Here is a 21,765-nt window from a genome sequence, read left to right as displayed (position 1 = left end):
ATGATTAGAGGGTTGGAGCACCTCTCCTATGGAGACAGTCTGAGAGAGTTGTTCAGCCTGAAGAAGAGAAGGCTCTGAGGAAACCCTACAGCAGCCTCCCAGTACCTGAAGGGGGCCTACAGGGGAGGTGGGGAGGGAGGGGCCTTTTACAAGGGTGTGTGGTGATAGGACAAGGAGTAACAGTTTCGGTTTGAAAGAGGGGAGATTTAGGTTAGATATTAGGAGGAAATTCTTCAGTGTGAGGGTGGTGAGACACTGGAAAAGGGAAGTTGTGGTTGCCCCTTCCCTGGAACTGTTCAAGACCGGGTTGGATGAAGCAGCCTGGTCCTGTGGGAGGTGTCCCCGCTCATGCAGGGGAGTTGGAACTAGATGATCTGTAAGGTCCCTTCCAACCCAAACCATTCTGTGAAAAGAAGTTAAACTGTGATATGTCTGCTTATGTTGAGATCCATGAGCTGGACAGAAGAGAGAAATGAAAATGGGAACTTCACCAAAGAAATGATAAATTGCTTTCTGAGTGCTGGTGCTGTTTTGGGATGGCTGATGGCTTCAGAAAGAAAAGACTGGGTCAGCGTGTACTTCTTCTGACTTTTTTTGGTTTTGTTTTTTAAAAGTGTTAAGACATGTTGAAAAACTGTATTGCATAACTCCTTCACCCTTTCCTTGTTATGCTTAGCTTTGTATATAAATATGCCTGTTCAGCTCCATTTGACTGGTTTTATACATCTGTTACGTAAGATGCAATACTAAGAATGAACTTCACCATCTGCACCCTTCACCTCAGTACAATGTTGCAAGTTTTCTAAGGAATGAGTAATGGTGTGTTGATGCACTGGAAATTAAAACAAACATATACCAACCACTAAACCACCTCATTTTCATGTGAGAAAGTATTGGGATATCAACAAAGAAGAAACTGTCACATGTGTTCAATAATACTTCCCATGTTAGCAGGGAGATGGTATATTTGGTGGCTCAGTAAGCCCAAGAGGGAAGTGGGACCCCTGTTAGACTACCTGTGCAGTCTGTGTCCCCAGGGGAAGCTTGGCTATTTTCCATCTCTGGAAAGAGATGTGTGTGAGCATGTAAAAGACTGGCCTGCACATTTCTTCATAACTTTGCAGGCAAGCTGTGATTAACAGCATCTTAGGAATATGCTAGGGTGAGATCGGCTGTATGTTTCTAAAGGCGAAGATCTTCAGATCCAAGACAGGCATGTTTTGTTTTTGTGTCTGTGGGCATCTCAAGAGTCCAGGTGAAGCTACACTCTGCTTCTTTGGTGAGCAGTGCAGTCACTGAAGGCTTTCAGTGACAGACAGCAGCCTTTCAAAACAAGTCTGGATTTATTTATCCCCTGGGATAGAGGACACATAGAGGAAGGTCAGGTTTGTGTTGCCAGATTAAACTGAAGATGGAGTCTTTTGGCACTGAAGCAGCCAGTCTGGATTTCTACACCTGTTGGGTGTCCTCACTGTGTCCCAGTGTGTGAAGCACTTGGCGTGTAGTGCTTACCACAACCTCCTGATACCTCCAGGGCTCTCTTTCTCAAGTTGCAGTACTGCTGTGGTCAGAGTCCTGCCTCCTTCAGCTCCTGATGCTGATCTTTGGTCACTGGAGTCTTCTGTCACCTCCCCAAGGTGCTCTAGTGGCTCAGAGGCAGTTCACAGTAGTCTTTCCACAGAAAATGACATTTGCACTTACTGTGGCAATCACTGCTTTCCCAGGGAAGAAATTAGCTTAGTCACATCTGCAGGTAGCAAAACAGTCTCCATTATGAATGTCTGAGCCTTCCGTATTGGCCATATTTCTTTGGTCAGACCAGTGTTGTCCCCCTGGCACATTTGGCAGTGTGCAGGGACCAGTTTTGAAAGAAGGGCAGGCTGCTGATTTTGTGACCAGTTTTAAGAGCTGAGGCACTGTGGATAACAGCCAGTCTCAGTGCACCCTGGCCAGCAAGCTTATAGCAATGTGGCATATTCATGAATCAAAGGGATTTCCTGTGAAGATGAGGATGGCTTCATCGCCCTCTTTTGATGCTGGGATCCTCTGCAACAGGAGCTTTAGTTTTTGACCTGCAGGTCCCGGTACAGAAATGTGCCCCATTGGAGGGGGCATGCAAGAAAGCTGAGGAGGAACTTTTTACAAGGGGGTGTAGCGATAGATCAAGGGGTAATGGATTAAAATTTGAAGAAGGAAGATGTAGGTTAAGATGTTAGGAGGAAGTTCTTCGCCGTGAGAGTGGTGGGACACTGGAGCAGGTTGCCCAGGGAAGATGTGGAAGCCCTATCCCTGGAAATATTCAAGGGCAGGTTGGGTGGGGCTCTGAGCAACCTCATCTAGTGGGAGGTGTCCCTGCCAATGCGGGGGGGTTGGATCTAGATGATCTTTAAGGTCCATTCCAACCCAGAGCATTCTGTGATTCTATGCTTGACTGAATTTTTTTGGCTGGCTGAGAGGAAGAGACCACAGCCACACGTGCTGTTGAGTTACCTTGTCTGTTGTTTGTGATTGACCTTGATCAGCCTGTACAGCTGCTGGTTGTTTAGAACTTAAAGATGAAAATAGGCTTTCTCAATTGTATATGCAAAGAAACATAAAACAGACCACCAAGCAGTGCTACAGTTGGATGCTTATGGGCCTGAGTGTGGAAGCTGCTATCAAAGTGTTTCTTTGTGTAGGGTTAGCAGTGGAACTGGGTGAAATTAGGCCTGCTGGAAAGAGCTGCAGGGCAAAGGTCTTTATTAGATGGCAGGACTTAAGGATGGATGCCCTTGATGCAGGGTATCGTTTTTGTAGAATGACATGTAACTACCCTTCCCTTGTGACAAGCAAGTGGGACTTGAATAAAAACTGGTCACTGCCTCGTAGCTCATAGAGTGAAATCTTTCTTCATCCACTGAAACATTATTTGGGGAAGAAAAAAAAATAAATTAACTTTGCTTCTGTGTATGGCATTTACAGTGTTTTATTGCAAAACAAGCCTTTCATGTCCCTTTGTAAAAACTGCATAATGAATAAGATATGGCTGTTGGTGTTATAAGGGTAGCTGTCAAACTTCAACTTCAGTTGCCTAATGTGATGTAAGATGAAAAGTCAATTGTGGGTGATCTTCCGGAGAGCTGAGTGACTTTTTTTTTTCTCATTTTATTTCTCTGTAAGGCCTTCTTGCTTTGTATCCTTTTCATGGCACTTTTTTGAGTATTTGACAGTGGTGTTAATAGGTTCAAACCTTTTCCGAGTTTGCAGTTGCACTGCAGATGTGATAACATGTTTTCAAGCATCAGGCAATAAAGTAAGGGGCAGACGGGCTGATTGGCTTTGTGGATGACTTGTGTGCATTGGACACGAGAATCATGGGAGGTCAAATATGTTTTACAGGGTTTGCCAACTTCTGGGTCCTGGCTGATCCTTACATCAAAACTGAGTGAGAAAAACCTTACATCTGGGAAGTCTGGTTGTGCCTAAACAACCTGATAGGTTTCCCTGTATCTGTGAAGCTGTGTATAGATTGTTTTTGTGTTTGGGAGCATGTACCTGCTTTTCTCCTATGATTTGCAGAGCAGGCTTTCAGAAGAGCTCAGCAGTGACAAGTTTTTGGTGAAACCTGATGCCTTCCTCTTGTAGGGCATGTTTTAAAAATAAATTGGGAATCAGTGCACCCATCTGAATGGCTCTGCATACAGATGTGCCTAGACCTGGTGTCTGCATGTTACTGTGAGATACATTCTGTGACTGGAAAGGTTTTCTGTTTTCCTCAGAACAAATTGGAGCCCTGGCTGGGCAGCACATCGTGCATGTGGCCTGCGGAGAGTCTCACAGCGTGGCGCTCAGTGACCAGGGCCAGCTCTTCTCCTGGGGTGCTGGCAGTGATGGACAGTTGGGCCTCACCACTATAGAAGATGCAGTGACAGTACCAAGGTAAGTGACATTACCAAGGTGCATTTCTAACAAGTTCATGTTTCCTTAAGGTGACTCCTTAGAGGTGGTGCATCAAGGGTTGGTCACCTTCTAGCCTGGAGACAGTGGGAGCACTTTCTCTCAGAGGGGCAGTAATTGGGCACTTCTCACAGAGGGATGTAAGGGCGATGCCTTCTCCTTTTTCTTACCGAGCCTCTGAGCCCCTCTGGGATTCAGATAAGTCCTCGGGAGATTTGGGCAGGACAGGCCTTTTGCTGGTGGGTGTTTGGGGCATGGAAAGAAAATGGGAGTGTGCTCGGCAGTTCATAGATGATAGGTCTCAGCTTATCACCATAATAAAGATAACTGGTCTCTTTGTAGTCAATGGTGTTATATCATGCTACTTTAATAACAGATATAGTCTGTCTCTCATTTGATCTGCCACTGCACATCCAGTGCAGAGCTGAAGTTAGTGACATCTGTCTAGGGTGAGTGTCATTGTAACAGCATTTGAAGGAAAAGAGTTCCAGTCACAAAACATTAATGTTTGAGCTGAAGGGCTCTGTGGGAATGCAGGCCTTAATTTGCAGGTGGCTCTGATAAGAGAGACAGGCTCACATGTCAATGTGATAGTGCCATTTAAAGGACATTTTGTGAAAGAACTTGAACCTTTGACATGCTATTCTCTGTACAAAACACTGAAGAGGTTTTGGTGCTTTAACTCATAGGAACAGATAGGCCTCTGACAGCATGAAAAAAGCCCAATGCTTGAAAAAGAATGGTGAGAGAGACACCAAGCACCAGCTATTTTCACCTGTTCGCAGATGGCTGGATTCAGCATTATGGCAGCAAATGTAGTTGGAGTTAGTAGTTGAATGTCTAAAGGTCTCCATGTATTTGCATCAGTTGTGTACGGATTTGCATCACGTTCAGGGCTTCATGCCTCAGTCTCAAAACCATAGATTGATTATATGTAGAACAAGTATCTGAATGGAAATAATAATTTTGACCTAAGGTGATGCTGCATTTTAGACACTTATTCTAAAATAGTGTAATTTTCTTTAGGTTGATAAAGAAATTAAATCAACAGACAATACTGCAGGTTTCTTGTGGAAATTGGCATTGTCTGGCTTTGGCAGCAGGTACTGTAACATTCATTATTTATTTCCAAGATATGTGCTGTTATTTTGCACAGTGTGCAAGACTGTATATTTCTGCATAATAAACTGAGGACGTCCCTGTCCCAACTGCTTTCAGGCCAAATGGGAAGCTATAAAATGAATCAAGTACCATGAATATTGAAGAGGAGCTTTGTCAATACCGTTGATTAAAAAAACATTACACAGGTGCCCTCTGCTGTCTCACTGGTGAATTATGGCAGGAACACTTAAAAGCTTTCTATCTTGATACAGTGTAATTAATTTGTTGAAATTAGCCTTGGTTATTACTGTTCTGTATGCAACAGGTGGACCATTCTTTGCTATGCTGTTTAAGTTACAACAGTCTGATACTGTATTTTGCTCTTAGTTGCATGTCTGTTTAGTTACCTGGTGACTTCAGACTGTGCTTTTGTTTTGTAACAATTTTTGTAATTTTTGTAAATAATGTCTGGCTTCATTTTTCTATCATGAGATTTGGGTGGGAGTGAAGCCTCCAGCACTGGTTCTTGTTAATTTTGACAAAGTTGTTTTTCTGCTGACCAGCTTTTACTCACCATTATCTTTCTTTCCTTGTTTTAGATGGCCAGTTCTTCACCTGGGGGCAGAACAACTATGGTCAGCTGGGCTTGGGTAAAGAATGTCCCTCCCAAGCCAGTCCACAACGTGTCAAGTCTCTTGATGGGATCCCTTTGGCTCAGGTTGCTGCAGGTGGAGCCCACAGCTTTGCCCTCTCTCTCTCAGGAGCTGTTTTTGGCTGGGGGAAAAACAGCTCAGGACAGCTGGGACTAAGTGATGAACGAGGTATTAAAATTATGCTCCTGTGTAAAAAAGAGGGATGTACTGCTTTGGCCTAGTGTCTCTGTTCACATCGGCAGTATATTTTTACTGAGCGGCTGTGTAACCCTCAACAACTTCTCTTGAAAGCGAAGGCAGAGGAACAGCCTTTGATGAATTCTACAGGCTTTTCAGAGTACGAACAGAAACACTTTTTCCCCCTTGTGGATGTTAGTGGAAGTGAGGAAGGTCAGAAAGATCTTTCAAGTGTGTCAACATGCAGGCATCGAAGAAGTGCTCATAGCCTATCTTCCTCTTCTCAAAAATGCTTTGTCCACATTTTGTTTGAGGTTGATGTGGAGCAAAGACTGTCCCACCAGAACAGCAGGCTGAACCTATCCCCTTGTTTGCCAGTGTGCTTTTGACTGGTGAGCAACTGCATGTTACAAAATGATGGCAACAGAGAGTATCTCAGTCCTATAAAATGTTGTCTCATTTGTTGGTTGTACAGTTTTCCAGACACACAGGGTCAATGGTAGTTTTTTTTAGGTGGCCATGTTTAATCAAGCCTAGCCATCAACAAGACTTGAAGATAGGTTTATAAATAAGGCTTAAGAGTGAACATTAGCATTAGTGACATTACCACTAGTCTGAAAAGCCCAGATCTCCCCTGCTTGTTGTTAACATGTTCTTAACTTTTTTTACAAAAGCAAGTGAGTGAAAAATTTTCTTTGGAGCTTTAAATCAACCTCTTCATAGTTTTCTGCATAATTGCTGAGTAGCTTTAAATATCTAGGCAAGTTACTGAGCGTGGATGTGATACCTACCATGCATGGGTAGTTTCTTTTGCATTGGTGAGTACATGAGGTTAATATCTTTATCAATGATCTGGGTGAGGGGATTGAGTGCATCCTCAGTAAAGTTGCAGAGGACACCAAGTTGGGCACAAGTGTTGATCTGCGTAAGCGTAGGAATGCTCTGCAGAGGGACCTGGACAGGTTGGATCAATGGGCCGAGGCCAATTGTGTAAGATTCAACAAGGTCTAATGCTGAGTCCTGCACTTGGGCCACAACAACCCCAGGCAATGCTGCAGGCTTGGGGCACAGTGGCTGGACAGCTGCCCAGCAGGAAAGGACCTGGGGGTGTTGATTGACAGCTGGATGAACATGAGCCAACAGTGTGGCCAGGTGGCTAAGAAGGCCAATGGCATCCTGGTCTGTATCAGCGTGGCCAGCAGGAGTAGGGAAACAACTGTGCCCCTGTACTCAGCACTGGTGAATCTGCCCTTGATTACTGTGTTCTGTTTTGGGCCCCTCACTATAGGAAGGACATTGAGGTGCTGGAGTGTGTCTAGAGAAGAACGATGAAGCTGGTGAAAGATCTACAGCATAAGTCCTGTGAGGAACAGCTGAAGGAACTGGGGTTGTTTAGTCTGTAGAAAAGGAGGCTGAGGCAAAAGTGTATCACCCTCTACAGCTACCTGAAAGGAGGTTGTAGTGAGGTGGTGTTGGTCTGTTTTCCCAAGTAACAAGTTGATAGGACAAAAGGAAATGGCCTCAAGTTGTGCCAGGGGAGGTTTAGATTGGATATCAGGAAAAATTTCTTCACAGAAAAAGGTGTCAGGCACTGGTACAGGCTGCCCTGGGAAGTGGTTTAATCACCATCCCTGAGCGTATTTAAAAGACTGTAGATGTCGTGCCTAGGGACATGGTTTAGTGGTGGATTTGACAGTTTGCAAGGTTAACAGTTGGACTTAATGATCTTAAAGGTCTTTTCCAACCAAAACAATGCTATATTTCTATAGATTTGTAAATGTTAGCATTGCTTGATGCCTGTAAATATGTGTGTGGCAAGAGAAAACATTACTTTGCATTTTGTGTACCTATAAATGGAACGATGCGTTTTGACAGCCCACCCTACCAACTGAAACATGTATTTAAAGAGATTACTCAAAAACACTGTGTAGTTTTAAAGGGATGCTCAAATGTTGTGTGTGTAATTTTATCTTGCTTTACACTCTTAGGAATATGAAACACAACTGTAGGAGTTGTTGCATATCTTGTGTTCTCTCAAAAATGCTCTTGGTCTATTCTCTTGTGCTACATGTAAGCTAGAGCTGATCTTGTGTAAGAGCAGCCATGTTCTGTCCATTTAGACTGACAGGTAAATGCTTCTAATTTCAACCAAGCTGCAGTTTATATAAGAGGGACTTGCTTTGACATGGAGCTAATCTTTGATGGACGTATAACGGGCATCTATTTGTGGGACTGTGTTGGCCAGGGATCATACTCTGCTTACCCTCAATACGGGACACTGTAGTAAATACTTGGTATTTATGGTAAGTGAATCATGGTAAGTCAGTGTAAATTATACTTAGTGAACTTGAACAGCAAAGTCTGCAAACATGAGTAGTCTGCAGCACTGTTATTTAAACAATTATGCTGTAGCAATAAGAAGTATAATTCCTGTCAAGATAAAGATCAGAGTGCTAAAATACAGAACACAATAAATAAAAATTTTGCTCTCATTTTTAAATCCATGAAAATGTGACCATTTTCCTTTCACTACCCAGAAAAAAAAAGCACCTGTCAGATCTTTAGGTGAGAGTCTTAAAAGAAAGACCACTACTACAGATAGGTAGGAACCAGATTTTTTTTGTTGGTATGAAGTAAGTGGATGCTCACTCAATAGCTAACTGTTTTTGGGTGCCTACTGCTCGTTGAAATGTTTAGCTTTAATTTTATTTTTATATTAATAAAATGTATAATCTTGCTTAGTGTATTCATCCTTGGGAGATCCACTTTTAATGATTAAAATGTCAGAGTGAAGGAGAAAAGCATCATTTAATGGTTGGCAGAGATTAGCCTTTGCAAGTATCTTCTTTGCAAGGATCTTCTTAAAGGATGACAACAGAAGGAAAGCTAGACATTTAAATATACCTTGGGATTCAGCTTGTCATGTGTGTTGCACTGGCATCTCCCATGTGTCAGGATTGTTCTGTGTGGAAAAGGTCTAAGCAATGTTTTGGAGACAAATGCTTGCAGTCATTGAAGAGGAGTCTGGAATGGCTTATGAAGCTGAAGGTGGTAGTAGCTAGGCTGCACTCATCATACCTCCCAAAAACTGCAAGTGTGTGTTGAGTTTTTACAAGATTGCTTTCTTACTCTGGTCAATTTTGTTCAAGCCAGGAGAAATATTGTAAGAATTAGAGGAGCAAAGCAGCAGTCAAGTACTGAAGGGCATGGCTTTTTCCCCCCTATTGTTAAAGCTTCCATTGTACACCTAGACCACATCTGAAAATCGAACTGCCGGTGGTTTTCTCAGACATTCAGGGTTGTGTTTATGAAACAGCTCCTATGTTTTCTTTGTCTTCAATGCAGACCGAGAATCCCCTTGTCATGTGAAGCTGTTGCGGTCTCAGAAGGTTGTGTACATCAGCTGTGGAGAGGAACACACAGCAGTTCTGACAAAGGTAAAGATGCTGACCTGACAACCTGGATTTTAACTCACATGCCTGATAGTTGCACTTTACTTTCCTCAGTAGAAAAGATAATTGTAGAAAATAACAGATTTAACATATTCCACCTGACCTCAGTAAAAGAAACTAATCAGAAAGTATAGCCTTACTATAATTCTGAGATCCATTGTCAACATGCTCCATTGTTGTTTTGGAAGATGAAGATATTAGTAACACTTGACAACGAATAGTAAAAACTTGGTCAAATCGCTTGAAGAAATTAGCTTTGAGCAAAAAAACTCCAAACATATATCCAAAGGGGTGAAAATAGCATTTTGTTGGAAGATAGAGAATTATATTGTGCATCAGAATGAAATGCAAGTAAAAAAGAATGGGTGTTAAAATGAAATACTAGTGATCCCTCACAGCATTTTCAAGAGGTTTTCAGTTTCAAACCTGCTGTTTCCAAGTGGTCTATAGCTTAGTGGACAGAGCACAGGACTAGAATTTTGTAGGTCACTTCTCAGTTCTTACCTTGCCTCTGCCACTTGCTAGGTGTTGCTTCCTTTTTTGATGCCTCAGTGCTTTCCACTGTAAAATGAATTAAAACAGCTGACATTGGGATTCCTGTGGGAAAAACACTGTAGAAGATCAGTTACATAGAAGCTTCTGTTCAAGAAAGAAGGTCACAATCCTTTTGATCACTGACTAACAGAGCTGGTGTAAAGTACTGTGGAAATGGGCACTCCTCAGCCATGTTTAAACCTGCTGGGATTTCATACTCATCTGGTGATGGCTGGGGAAGCTGGACTAGTGCAGACCTATCTAAAGAGAATTCTCTCAGTCTTTGATGGGTGACAAGGTAGCCATTTGGAAGCTGCATTGTCAGAATCCATGTTTCTTTTCTAAATCCTTTGGAAATCCCCAGCAATCTCTGCCTAAACGTGGGCTTGTACTGAGACTGGAGTCAGAGAAATGCTGGGTTATGGGTCCCTAAATGGAGAATATGCTGTTTGATTTGCTAACAGAGTGGAGGGGTGTTCACGTTCGGTGCAGGTTCGTGTGGGCAACTGGGACATGACTCCATGAATGATGAAGTGAACCCCCGAAGAGTTCTTGAGCTGATGGGCAGTGAAGTGTCCCAGATTGCTTGTGGCAGGTGAGTCCTGTGTGTGTGCAGTCAGAAATTTTCTTTGGTGGAGTTAAATGCTGACAGTGAGTCTTGTAAATAGGGGGAGTGAGTCTTGCTTTTGTATCCTGTATCAAAACCAAGTTAATTTAAATTTTGCTCCCCATTAGAATTTGAAGGCTCTCTAAAGGAGTTTGGGTTTTAATTGGAGTTGTTCCTTGTGCTGTAACCTGGTGAAAGATGCCTTTCCACCTTAATAATTCAGCAAGACTTTAGAGCAGCACCCCCTTTGGTCACAAGTTTCCAGCCTCTTTCAGGAAAAGAGGCTTAGTAACACTGGTGCTCTGTTGTTGCCTTTTGATATGTACAGGCTTAGCAAATTACTAAGCTAATTCTGTTTGTGAGCCTGAAACCATCCGTGTGCTGGCACATGCTGCTCTTTGTCCCTTCCATCTGAGGTTCTGCGTCTCATAAACTGGTGCCATCAGGTGGCAAAACTTGAGCATCGGTGCTAAAGCTGCAGCTTTGCACCAGATTCTGGCCTAGGAAAAAAATAATAAGTTTTAGGTTATGTTTGTTTTCCTTTTTTTTTAACTTATTTTAATTGTTAAACAAGGCTCAAACTTTGTACCCATTTCTGTTACAGACATCACACTTTAGCCTTCGTGCCTTCTTCAGGAATGATCTATGCATTTGGCTGTGGAACAAGAGGCCAGCTGGGAACAGGGCACACTTGCAATGTTAAGTGTCCCTCTCCTGTCAAGGGTCACTGGGCAGCTCACAATGGGCAACTCTCAGGGAAACCTGGTATGTACTGTGTGCAACTTTCATCAATGGCTGTCTAAAGACCACTTGATATTGTTCTGTGAAAGTTCTTTAAATAACAAAAGAAACTCATACTCCTGTCCCAAAGGCACTGTAGAAATTACTGGGTGGCCTCTTGCTCTCTCTGTTAATGTGTGTCCTCTCCCGTTCTCTTTTCATGGCAAAGCTCAACATTTGGTGATCTTGAGCCTTCATGAAATTGTACTTATGCTGATTTCTAAGGGCTTTGTTTTCTCTTTAATAAAAACTGCCATTGTAGTTTTAAAATTACAACTTCTCCCTCCTGACAGGACCTGTGTACCTCTCAAGAAAGTGCTATAGTGCTAGAGTTCCAACTGATTTCAGTCTGGCCTTCAAGGGACCCAGGTGCTCCTTGTAGCATAAAGCCTGAAACACTGGCATTGCAAATATGTGGGAAAAAGCTCAGTAGAAATTTGAATTCATCAACCTCTAACACAGCCACATCTCTTTCCTAAACAGATGCCTGTAAATATCACGTTGTTAAACATATATTCTCTGGAGGAGACCAAACATTTGTCCTTTGCTCCAAATTTGAGGTAAGAGAAACACAGTATCTTCTCAACTCTGCTCCCCTGTCTCAATCTTCACAATTAATCTTTTGGTTTTGGTAGTATCTCCTAAAAATGAAGTGTTTATCTGGGGTCCGTTCTGCCTTACAAACCTTACCAGTCATGACAACTATTGCAGGGATTTACAGCTTTTTATGGTGGCTGAAAGTTGCCTTCCTTTAGAGGAGTGTCAAAGAGCCATTGGGAAGACACTGATTTCAGTTTGATTGGCAGGGAGGGCAGTCCAAGTCTCCTTTGCAGATTGGAAACGAAGGGCCACTTTTCTCCTGAGACATCAGGGTCCATTCAGGGACCACATACAGAAGGGTTTTGTGAAGATACACTGGATGGAAGCTTGAATGATGAATTGTTTTTTCTGCTTCTGTGTTATTTCTTTCAGTAAGTGTTTGATACACACTCATGAGGCATGGAAATAGGTCTGGAATGAATATACTAAGCCTGTAGTTAATATATGACAGTATTTAAGAAGGCTTTGGTACATTCAAGGAAATTATGTCTTGTTTGTTGTGTGTTTGTTTTTTTTCCTTTCTTTTCCTCTTTTTAAAAATGTATTTGATGATGGTCTTGGTTTTTTCCATACCTTTTCATGCCTTTCCTTTTGGACTTCTTAATAATGCCACAGCTTCCTAACCAAACCTGTTCAGTATCAACACTAAAGAAGCTATCAGTTATATATAGAAAACAGAGATTATGAATAAGAAGGAACTGTGTTTTACAAGCTTTATCTTTGCTGAAATCTGTATCTTCTCACAGAATTCCTTGCCTGCTGATGATTTCCGGACCATAAATGAAACACGTTACACCTGTTTAATAAATGATGAAACTATAGATGTCTGGAGGCAAAAGCTTTTAGAAAAGAACAGTTCTAATTCTGTCAAGTAGGTATTGTGGCACTGGACAAGCCTTTAGTTGAAAGTTTTATTTAAAGAATTTTGTTGGCTTCCGTGCCATCCTTTTACTTGAAATTTACCAGCCTTTTCAAGCATGGTTCTCGATCGTATCCAAGGGGAGGACATTTGCCAGTCACAAGACTGCCAGGTTAGAGCTTCTGAGGAAAAGCAGAGGAATTTAAGGCTGCCTCAGAACATTGCAAATGGTGGGTGGGGAACTGATTTTAAAGTTGTCCTTCCTTGTGTGCTTTGAGTTCATGAAAAGCAGCAAGAACTTGTGAGCTGACTGATTAAATTCTTTCCCCTGTGTACCTGCCATGAGAAGGGCAGAACAGGTGGAAATCAGGCACTGCTAACATCCCTCCTTTCAAAGAGGGGTGTTACATGATCCTGTAGGAACCATAGTCCGAAGGGGTGATTCTAACGTTGTTTCCCATAGAAGGAAGGGAAGAGAGCTTAAGAGATTTGCTGGGACATCAATTCATAACCTCTATCTGTGTTTTCTTTTGTCTTCCTGCTGCAAATAGTAATGTTGTTCAGATACTGTCCTCAGCTGCATGCTGGAATGGAAGCTTCTTGGAGAAGAAGTAAGTGGCAAACAGAGTCCAGAAGTGTGGCTTTCCCTTGAGGCAAACTGGAATCCCTTTACTTCACTCACTGCTGCAGTGGGATTTGATATTTCTGATCAGACAGGAGACGGGGGCAGAGAGTGTCCACTAAAGAGGTGGGTGGTCAGAGCTGGATAAGGAAGGCAAATGGTCTAAGAAAGTGCATGGTGAGTGTATTGTACTGTAAGTGGGACGGATTCCTTGGAGTTGTCACAACTATTATTTTTCTTTATTAAATCAATATCAACATCTTTGAAAGAGAGGGACAGGAATACAACATAAAGGGAAGTGAGTGATGCCAGGTATCTAAATAGTCTCTTATCCAGCTGAGCCAGCTGGTGGGGGCCGGTGTGTGTGGAGCTGTATTTCAATAGAGGCTGCTTTTGAAAAATACATCTGGGGCAGCATGGAAGCATTTTCATTTTAGGTGATATAGGTTGTGGAAATTTTTCTGCTCCTGCTTACAAAAGCAGGAATTTCAAATGGGTGCAGCCAGGTGGTGACAAGGTTGTAACGTGCATAGCTGAGTCAAAAGCTGTGGGTTGGGAAGGATTGCGTTGGCTATGTCTGTAAATGTTGGGGAGGTGGCAGCATAAGATGAGGAGGAGGATGAATTTTTTATGATGATGTGATGAGTAAGTGACCTGTAGCTAGGTGAAGAAAAGCTTAGTTACTCTGAGTAATCTTTGAGTAATATTTTCTGAGAGCAACTTGAAAAAGAAAACATGTTACTCGTTATTGCATTTTTCTGCTGGTCCGATGTTTTCTTCTTTAGTGTTGTGACAAGGCAGCATGTGACTACGTAAGGAGAGTTGTGTCATGTCGGTTTAAACACTTGTTGAGATATCCAAGTTGTTGAGTCATTGTAAATAGTCCCATGTCTCCTTTGAATGTGGAAATGAGTGGAGTTTATGACTTCATCACCCCAGTTGCAGTTCTTCCACTTTAATGATATCTTGGCTAGTGCAGGACTTAACTTTTACAGAAAATCTGTGAGCAAATGAATGATAAAATCTGAAGCCACCATACACTGAAGTGAGGCTGTATTTAGCCGTATACCTTTGTATGTGAAGCCTTATTTTATGGTGTGCTTGACAGAAATACCCTGGTATATCCCTCCAGTATCTTAATACTTTATAGATCTGTTTGCAATGCAGCATTGTGGTACACAGGGTGAGCTGGAAAAGCAGCTTTTCTGTGGCCATGCGCCTGGTCACACTCCAGTACTACTTCTGCACATCACAGTGCTCTGTACCACAGGTTGAGTCTGAGGAGCTATTTCCAGCCTGGTGCCTGTGCCCTTATGGAAATAGCCATTCTACTACAGGAGGCTGTGCTTAGCTTCTCGTGGCCTTCAAGTCACATGAGCAAACTGACAAATGCATCCCATCTTTAATAGCTACCTTTTCCTTCAGAGTGTCTCAATACAGTACAGTCTCAGAGGACTAGTGACAGACTTGGGAAATCCTTGAGGTTGATGTGATTGTAGTAGCGATCTTTTTTACTAGCAACTGCAAGGTTTTGTGTGCAGCTTTACTGAAGACAGTGGTGCTTAGAGCCTCTCTTGCAGATGCTGATCCTGCTCTAGTTGCTGAGCTGTATAACTTACCTGCTGGCCTGGATATTTGGTGTTGCTAGATCTGGCTGTTAGGCTGTTGTCCTCTGCAGGCTTGCCTTCATTATCCCTTACACAGGGTAACACAGCCTAAGTAAATTACAGCCTTTCAAGCACAGCATAAAGGTCAGCATGTTTGTTGCAATTAAAGACCCTGTGCAGGCTGTTGTCATGTGATCTGTGCTGTGTTTTGATTGAGGTCGTTGTTTAGTCATAGTAAATTTGAGAGTGGAAATGTCAAAAAAGGTACTCCTGCCAAAAAGGTATCTTCTCCTGTTGGAATTGGTGGAATTGCCAGGAAGGTATCTTATGTGTTCTTTTGGGAACCCTCATCTGATGTTGCTTTGTATGGCAGTCAGTGTATGCTTCTGCATCAGCCTTCCCTTTCTTATGGGTTGTGATTAAACAGGTTTTGCTAAAGTAGTGTATATGAAGACAACACAGAGGATCCTGAGACATATGATAGGTACATATTGTAGAGGTTTGTTAGCAAAACAACCTGTCTAGGCAGGCTTGTAGGGCAGTAAAGGAGTCATGGGGAAATCAAAGATTTTGATAAAGTGTTTCCCAACCCTAACCACGACCCAGAGGAGTTCAGAAGGGGGAGTTGTCCATCTTATCTTTAGCAAGAAGTTTCCAAGTTCTGCTTTGTTTCCAGTCTGACTTATTCCCTGGAGGTCATTTCTCCATTGCTTGCACTCAGGTCATACCAATACACAGGTAATGGTGTCTCTTCCTTAAACTTAAGTCTGTCTGTCTGGGATTTCTTTAAAGAATTGATGAACATTTTAAAACCAGTCCGAAGATCCCAGGGATTGATCTGAACTCCACCAGAGTGCTGTTTGAGAAGCTGATGAACTCTCAGCACTCCATTCTCCTAGACCAGGTATTGCACTTTGGGAGTTTTGGGTATTCAGAGGAGAAACAAAGGCTTTGTCCTTCTGTAACATGCAAGTAACAGTGTCTTTTTTGGGAAGGGTTGTATTGCAGGCCAGATCCTTCATGGTATCAATGGATACTTCTCCACTGACCTGGAGTGATTTTCACCTTCTCAGAATGGGCTAAGACTTGTTTTTTAAAAAGTTTTACTTCATTTACTTTATTTGAAATGGCTGCAGAAATTAATTCTGTGTGTATTATACTTGTAAATAGTGACTATGTGCTCATTTATTGCCTGTCAGGAGTTGAGTGCTTTATGGCTGTGTAACTTAGTCTAACTCAGGATTTCTCTCATGAGTGCAGAGCTGGGAGATAAAATTGTGTTTTTTCCACATGCCATTTTCTAGCTGTAATTTTTATACTCTGGGCTTTACTTTTAAAGCAAGGGTGTGACCTTAACAAGAGGGGTTAACTAACCTCTAGCCAGCCCTGGAAAAGCCTTTCCGAACATATATGCATTTTGGAAAAAATCAGAGTTTAGTCCTGTAAATATTAAGTGATCATCAGCAAAATCTGGAAGTCCATCCATACTGAGTTTCATCATTCCGTCATTCCATGCTTAGTTTCCATTTCGTCACTTCTTACACATCATTGACATAGTAGGTGCTCTATGACCCACAATGAGTTGCCTTCTTTTGTCTTGTTTTCCTCTAGATACTGAAGAGCTTTGAAAGTTTTTTGATTCCTCAGCTGTCCAGTTCACCACCAGATGTTGAGGCAATGAGGATCTACCTAATTCTCCCCGAATTCCCACCCTTCCAAGACTCGAAGTATTATATTACATTAACTCTTCCTCTAGCAATGGCTATTCTGCGCCTAGATACCAACCCGAGCAAAGTTCTAGGTAAGAGCTTGGCATTTAAGAAGCACGTTGCTCTCAGCATCCAGCTGGAACACAAAGTGTTGCCTTTAGGTTTTTCAGTCATGTTTTTGTGTTGGTTTAATTCTTCTGTTAGGATGGTTGCAATGATAATTGGGTATTGTTTGTGGTGTCGTGTTTTTATGAAGGAGTCATCTCTGAAAAAGCAGCTGGGAACCAAAATCATTAAAGGAATCCTCCCATCAAAGCCTATGTTCTCATGTAAAAGAATTATAAATATAACATTTGAATTTTAAATATGAACTATGAGAAAATTAAGACTTTGCCTTACAGGTAAAATACAGTGAGTTAGTTACAAAAATATAAAATGTAGAGAATTTATGCTGGTGTGGATAATAGACGAGAGAGAAAATTCAGGTCAGGGATTTTTTTAATTTGGAGGTATAAGAAAATTTCAAAGAACACTTACTAGGGAGTTTAATACCATTTACCTTATCTAATTTACCTACATTGAGTAAGCCAGTTCCAGATAAATTTTCATGCCTCTCTGTGAACATAGTTTTTTGTGTATCTTAAAGTTTAAGTGATCTTATTCTCTTAAATTTGTTCACAATCTGAACACCCCATCTCTTCTGCCATTTTGAATCTTCTAATTTCTGGTTATCTTAGTCTGCCTCTTAAGGTTATCTTACACTAAATATCATATTATCAGGTAAATAGGTAATGCATTCAGAATTCCAGGAGCATTGCTCCAGTGAAATTTATTTTAAGGTTTAGTGATGTATATTTTTTTTATTTGAAGAGGCTTTGGAGCTGAGTTTCCTCCTCTGCTCAGTGTACATAGTCCACTGTTATTGTTAGTTTACAGGAAAGTAAAGGATTCTCATACCTTTGCTACAAGTTTCTGGTATCCACATGAGTCTGCTCACTTGCCTGTTGCTACAATTAGGAGAGAAGTAGAGAAGTTTGTTTTAAACAATCTTTAGGTATGTTCTCCTATTTTCAGTTGTAACCCCGTGTTTATGGGTTGCTCTGGCCTTTAATTCAGGATTTATGTTAATGTTCCCTCTGCTTTCCAGATAACTGGTGGTCTCAAGTGTGCCCAAGATATTTCCTCAGACTAGTGGACCTCTATAAAGGTGCAGTGGTTTACCTGCTCAGTGGAAGAAAGACACTGTTGATTCCAGTCCTGTTCAGTAGCTACATTACAGCTGCTCTCAGACTTCTGGAGAAACTCCACAAGGTGAGAGAAAAGGCTGGGGATGTGTTGGCACAAGACAATTCAGTCTTGTCTGACCTTTGCCACGTGTTGGTTCTGATTAGTCCAGGTGAGGAGGAACTAAAGAAGTCAGAGGTTTTTTCTGTTCTTGGTTCATACTAAAATGTAAGGGATGATGAGTTTGTGCAAAACTTTTTGGGCCTATTGTTGCAAGTTGCTATAATGAATTTTATGGAAGCAAACCTGCATGTTCTAAGAAAAATGCTGAATATATCCATTTTATAAAAACAAAACCCATCTGTTTTATTTACTTAGGTGAATCAGAAGGTTAAACATGTAGAATATGATAAGTTTTATATCCCTGAGATTTCCAGTTTGGTGGACATTCAGGAGGATTATCTGGTGTGGTTCTTACATCAGGCTGGAATGGTAAGAGGTTTTATGTATAATCATAAAATAGCTGTCCGTGTTTGTCTCTCTGGTTTTAGAGATATGTATTTTTAATATCCTTAATGAGTGTAGGAGCATCTGTATATTAATTCTCTCAGATTTGGGTACTCAGTGGCTGGACAAAGTTGACTTATAATAAGGCTGTCAAACAGAACCGAAGCTACTGATATTTACCTAATGCTTGCAACATTCTCTGTGATTATTCATGTGAATCTCATTCAATCATTGCACAAGGGGATTAATTGAATCACTGGATCCTTTTAATGTAATCGAGACCTCAGGAGCCAAATCCTGTATTCTAAAATTATAATTTTTACCCTTTACTTCTGCTGTTTAGGCAGGTATTGTGAATAATGTAGCCATTGATCTTAAAATGTTGCTCTGTAAGAGGAGGCAGTGTGGCGTTCTGGCTAGGGGACTGAACCAAGACTCAAGAGATGTGGGTTCTATTCCTGGCTCTTCCAGTAACCTGCTGGGTGACCTTGGGTAAGACCCTTCACCTCTTTTATGCCTCACTTTACCATGTGTAAGAAAGGAGATAACTAAACTGAGGGCTGGAATATGCTGTGTAGGAACCCAATGAGATTATTTAAGTATAGCAAGGAAAGGAATCTCAAGTGTGAGAAAACACCAAAAAACATCTGCCAGGTGATGCTGCAGGAGTAAAACTTGACTGTAGCAACAATTCTTGTGTGTGTTTTTATGGACTTTCTAAATGTTGTGTGCTGTGTCCCCTGTTACCCACTTTCCATCATTTAAATAATGCTGCTCTGTGCTTACTTTCAGTAAGTAAAGCAAAAATTGACTCATTGATACAACAGTGGTAGTTAAAAACAGTAATAAAATGATCTAAATGGTTAAAGTGGAGTAATTTGCATTGCAGGAGTGGTCTTATGTTGTCATGCTGTAGCCTTACAGTCCTGTTGTTTTGCATGGTTTGTGCCTTGAGGGTAGTTTTCTTCATAAGAGTAAGTTTCACTTGTGGCACGCTAGCACAGGCTTCTGTGGCAGTTAGTCCTTTTAGTAATGTTTGATGTGCAAGTTCTGAGTTAGACTCATGTGGTTTCTTGAAAAGGAAGTTCCCACACTTTTCTTTAAGAGGAGAAAACTGGGTTGCTGGTCCCAGAGGAGAAAAATTTTCTTTGGGTCACTTTTGAACTAGTCTGTCAAAAAAACCCCAACAAACTAAGACACAACATTGAAAGAGTACATAATTTCATATTTCTCTTTTTCCTTCACAGAAAGTAAGACCATCTATCATCCAGGTAAGAAAATAGTTTTTCATTACTCTTATTTAAATAAGTGCTACAGAAGCTGTAAATAGGAGCCAATCTTAAATAGGAGCCAATCTGTCTGCCTTTCTTGCAGGATGCTGTGACACTCTGTTCATATCCTTTCATCTTCGATGCTCAGGCTAAGACCAAGATGTTACAGACAGATGCAGAACTACAGATGCAGGTAATCCTCCTTTCTCCCAGTTTTCCTGGTCCCTTTCTTTTTGCCTGTCTTTTCCTTTGGTGCCTGCAAGGAAAGGAGTTCACTGGAAGTCAGTGTGTATAGCACTTTATTCTTTCTGTGATACAGGAGAGCAGAGTAGCTGGAGAACCTCTTTGTTGCAGAGGCAGTGCTTGGTATCTTTCACTTCATAAAGTTTGATAACATCAGAACTGCCAGATGTGTTTGTGGTGAAAATTTAAACTGTATAGGGAACAAATGCTTCTAGAATTATGATAGTGCAAGGATAAGAAGTAAGATGTCTATTAGAGGAGCTGTAAGGCTGGAAAAATAGACAATCTTTCAGATAAGTGAGCACTTTTTTCAGGCTTCTGCCTGGTGCAGGAGGAGTGGTTGTCTGAAGTGTAGGTTGAAGATGAACCACTGACACTGTTCCTGGTTGCAAGCACTGCTGTTGTCAGCAGCTCACCCACCCTTTTGCAGTGAGGGGCACAGGCCTGCAGCACTCCAGGAGCCTGTTTGTGGCAGGTGTTCAGCTCCAGCATCCTTACCCTGTAGGTGGCAGCCAAGCCAGCTCACAACTAGGCTGTGTTAACAACAGCTGGCTTCAGTGCCAATGTAAATCTTGCAGTGCTAGGCATTGCTCCTGTAGGTAGCTCCTGGGAGGGGCAAAGCATTGGGCACAGGTCTCCCATCCAGAGCAGCTGGGGTCTAGGACTAGTCCCGTCCTCTGTGAAATGAGTTTTGCCAAGGTCCTTAGTTGTCAGGTTCCTTCAGGGTGGAAAACTGTCATCACAGTTATTCATGGCCATAGTGCTGGTTCCATGTTGTATCCATCTCTTAGCTTTTCTATGGTGGTTGCAGCAAGGCAGAGGTGGCTGGGCCTGCACTCACAAGCTGGAGTCACTTTCTCCTCCATTCATTATGCCACTGTCTTCAGTATATTTCCAGCTGCCCAGCTTGTGGGCAGTGCACTGCTGTGAGGAGGACATCTACTTTATCTTGGCAAGACAGCAGGCTGGTGAAAGTTTTGTTACTCTGAGAGATAAGATCTTTATGAAGACAATCACTTAGAGGCCAAAGAAACCAGTATTTCTGTGAGTGCTGGAACAGAGGAAACCTGGTTTCCAGTGGATTTCTGTCTTGGAGTATACTGACTTTTAAATTGAATTTACTAATGTGAATTTGCCACTTAGTAGGGACAATGCATGAGAATGAATATAGTATGTGTGGTCAAAGCTTTGACTGGACTTTGTGCCTTACTGAATACCAGAATATCTGTGTAGATGAGAGCTTTGAATTGTATGCAGTGGGTTCCCTGGTGCCTTGCAAGGTGTGGTTGTCCACTAACTCCTCACCTTGTTATGTTAGGAATACTGCTTTCACTTGTAGTTTGACTCTTGTCAGGGTTCTGTTCACACTGAGTTTCTTAACTCAGTAAGAGCATGAATAAAGGTATCATTCCCACTCACTTGCCTGATGTTGAAAAGTGTTCAGGAATTTGATCTCTGTTGCTCAAATGTGGTGAGTTAATCAGTGGACACAAAAGGTGTTGGTGTGGGAAATGGTGGTGGGGCAGGGAGGCATGCATGCACATACCCTGTACAGAATGAGCTGTAATCCTTGTGCTCTGGGGAAACCAAACTAAGAGTAAGGAGGAAAGGAACACCGGGCATGTATTTGTTACCTGCTTTGTTCTGTAGAAAGAAAAGAACTGAGAAGCAGCTGTTTTACACACCTCTCTTTTATACAGGTTGCAATAAATGGTGCAAATTTGCAGAACGTCTTCATGCTTCTTACCCTGGAGCCTCTGCTGGCCAGAAGCCCTTTCCTGGTACTCCACGTTCGCAGAAGTAACTTAGTCGGTGATGCTTTAAGGGAGTTGAGCATTCATTCAGACATTGATTTGAAAAAGCCTCTTAAAGTAAGTTTTCCC

General features: G+C 41.9%; 1 protein-coding gene across 2 annotated transcripts in view; it reads left to right on the top strand.

Annotated features, from left to right (window-relative positions):
• The window catches only part of LOC104387174 (probable E3 ubiquitin-protein ligase HERC3), a 48,804-nt gene that overhangs the window by 15,379 nt on the left and 11,660 nt on the right, over positions 1–21,765 (top strand). The window contains exons 2-17 of one of the 2 annotated variants that reach the window (XM_009995871.1): positions 3,759–3,918; positions 4,963–5,039; positions 5,637–5,858; positions 9,213–9,304; positions 10,318–10,448; positions 11,065–11,225; positions 11,724–11,800; positions 12,587–12,711; positions 13,251–13,310; positions 15,721–15,832; positions 16,540–16,729; positions 17,785–17,948; positions 18,240–18,353; positions 19,616–19,639; positions 19,743–19,832; positions 21,583–21,753. In XM_009995871.1, the coding sequence (XP_009994173.1) occupies positions 3,759–3,918; positions 4,963–5,039; positions 5,637–5,858; positions 9,213–9,304; positions 10,318–10,448; positions 11,065–11,225; positions 11,724–11,800; positions 12,587–12,711; positions 13,251–13,310; positions 15,721–15,832; positions 16,540–16,729; positions 17,785–17,948; positions 18,240–18,353; positions 19,616–19,639; positions 19,743–19,832; positions 21,583–21,753 (1,970 nt within the window). The remainder of the gene's footprint in view (positions 1–3,758; positions 3,919–4,962; positions 5,040–5,636; positions 5,859–9,212; positions 9,305–10,317; positions 10,449–11,064; positions 11,226–11,723; positions 11,801–12,586; positions 12,712–13,250; positions 13,311–15,720; positions 15,833–16,539; positions 16,730–17,784; positions 17,949–18,239; positions 18,354–19,615; positions 19,640–19,742; positions 19,833–21,582; positions 21,754–21,765) is intronic. The other variant, XM_009995872.1, reaches the window with a different exon arrangement.

This window comes from Chaetura pelagica, unplaced genomic scaffold (genome assembly GCF_000747805.2).
Source record: "Chaetura pelagica isolate M959 unplaced genomic scaffold, ChaPel_1.0 scaffold142, whole genome shotgun sequence".
NCBI classification, from domain to species: Eukaryota; Metazoa; Chordata; class Aves; order Apodiformes; family Apodidae; genus Chaetura; species Chaetura pelagica.
Note: the sequence above shows the minus strand (reverse complement) of the source record. Positions and strands in the feature narration are given on the sequence as shown.